This window comes from Cynoglossus semilaevis, unplaced genomic scaffold, assembly GCF_000523025.1.
Source record: "Cynoglossus semilaevis isolate Cse_v1.0 unplaced genomic scaffold, Cse_v1.0 C19211646, whole genome shotgun sequence".
Classification (NCBI taxonomy): domain Eukaryota; kingdom Metazoa; phylum Chordata; class Actinopteri; order Pleuronectiformes; family Cynoglossidae; genus Cynoglossus; species Cynoglossus semilaevis.
Window position 1 is genome coordinate 1 of NW_007585675.1, and position 1,515 is coordinate 1,515.

Consider the following 1,515-nt stretch of genomic DNA (forward strand, 5'->3'; position numbering starts at 1 on the left):
GGAGGAGGAGGAGGAGAACGTTGAAGATGCTCCAGCAGAGCAAAAGGGACTTGAAATTGGACAGAATAGAACAAATATAGAAGTTTCAGGAGAAGTATTTGGTGAATGTGATTCTGATGTGAACATTGAGATGGACACAGATAAACAAACCAACACACAAGAAGAAGCCACGACTTCTGTTTCCCCCGAAGATGGCACACAGTTTGATGTTAAAGGCGAGGAAAAGGCACCAAAGGCTGACCCGGGTGCTGGGTCAAAAGAAGAACCTGTCCCAGTGTGTACCATATTCAGCCAAGGTAGCCATCCCAAGTCTCTGGTGCCTGACGGCTTTCAGCCTACGCTGATCAAGTCGCCAAGCTTTAGTATCGGAAGTGGTGGGGGAAGCAATGAGGCCGTGACCCCCAGCAAACTGGCCACCCCACTTGTGTGCCAGCCGAGTCCCAGCCTCAGTAAATTCTTCACTGAAAATGAACACGTTAACCCAGCATCGGACTTCTTTGATTCCTTTACTGTCCCCTCTTCGTTCATCTCTATTTCCAATCCCAATGCAGATGTTCCCCCTGACACTCAGTCTGCACCAACAGTCCCGACACCTGACCGCCCGCTGTCGGTCTCATCGTGCATCTCCTCTGCTGTAGGTTCTCTGGACTCTAGTAACCCCAACACCAGCACAGTTTTTGGCCCAGCTTCTGGTGAAACTACCTCCAGTGCCCAACCGCCTCTGCCCTACATAATCACAGCTCCAACCCAAGCCCCTGTTTCATCTCCGGTCTCGCAGCCTCAAACCTTCAACCAACTTCAAGCTGTATTCTCAGGCAACGACGACCCATTTGCAACTGCACTGAGCCTGAGTGAGGTGGACAGGCGTCACGATGCCTGGCTGCCATCAGAGGAGACGAGGAAGGTTCTGATCTCTGTAGCAACCCAACAGTACAGTCCGTCTTTCGTGGACACCAACAGACTGACCATGCCTGGGCTGAAGTTTGATAACCTGCAGGTAGGACATGTAGTACAATTCCAAACATGTTCCTTCATTAAGTCAATACCTTTTTTTGTAAGTTATGACGTTTCATTTTATGCTTTAAGAAACCTGCAGTAGTTTCACCTGTAATGAGCTAATTAAACTAGCCTCAGATGTCGTAGTAGTAAAATGATCGTGTCTGCAGTTGGTTATGTCAATGAGAAACTGGATAATATGTTAAATTCAGCTCAACATGAATTGTTTGGAGTGACAAAGATCCATGATTATACACTCACCTCATAATACTGTGTTTTATTGTGTCCTGTTGGAATATGTAAACCTTTTCTGTTTTGTTTTATGGATGCAGGGTGATGCTGTAAAAGACCTCATGGTTCGATTCCTTGGAGAGCAGGCAGCCTCAAAGCGCCAAGTTCTTACTGCCAACTCTGTGGAGCAGTCCTTCAATGGCCTGAAACAGCTTATCGTAAGTCACTCTCCCTACCTTTTGGCCAAACTTCTGAACCTTAATTATGTAAACAGAAGAAAAGTGAACG

At 46.9% G+C, this 1,515-nt stretch overlaps 1 protein-coding gene across 1 annotated transcript; it reads left to right on the forward strand.

The window, feature by feature from the left end:
• Nucleotides 1-4: 4 nt before the first annotated feature.
• Nucleotides 5-1,508, forward strand: LOC103399113 (trafficking protein particle complex subunit 12-like; the record flags this gene model as incomplete). The annotated part of the gene is made up of 2 exons (XM_008337855.3): nucleotides 5-997; nucleotides 1,329-1,508. Coding segments are annotated over 2 exons (1,173 nt in total), but the record flags the coding sequence as incomplete, so codon positions are not given.
• Between the last annotated feature and the right edge of the window lie 7 nt (nucleotides 1,509-1,515).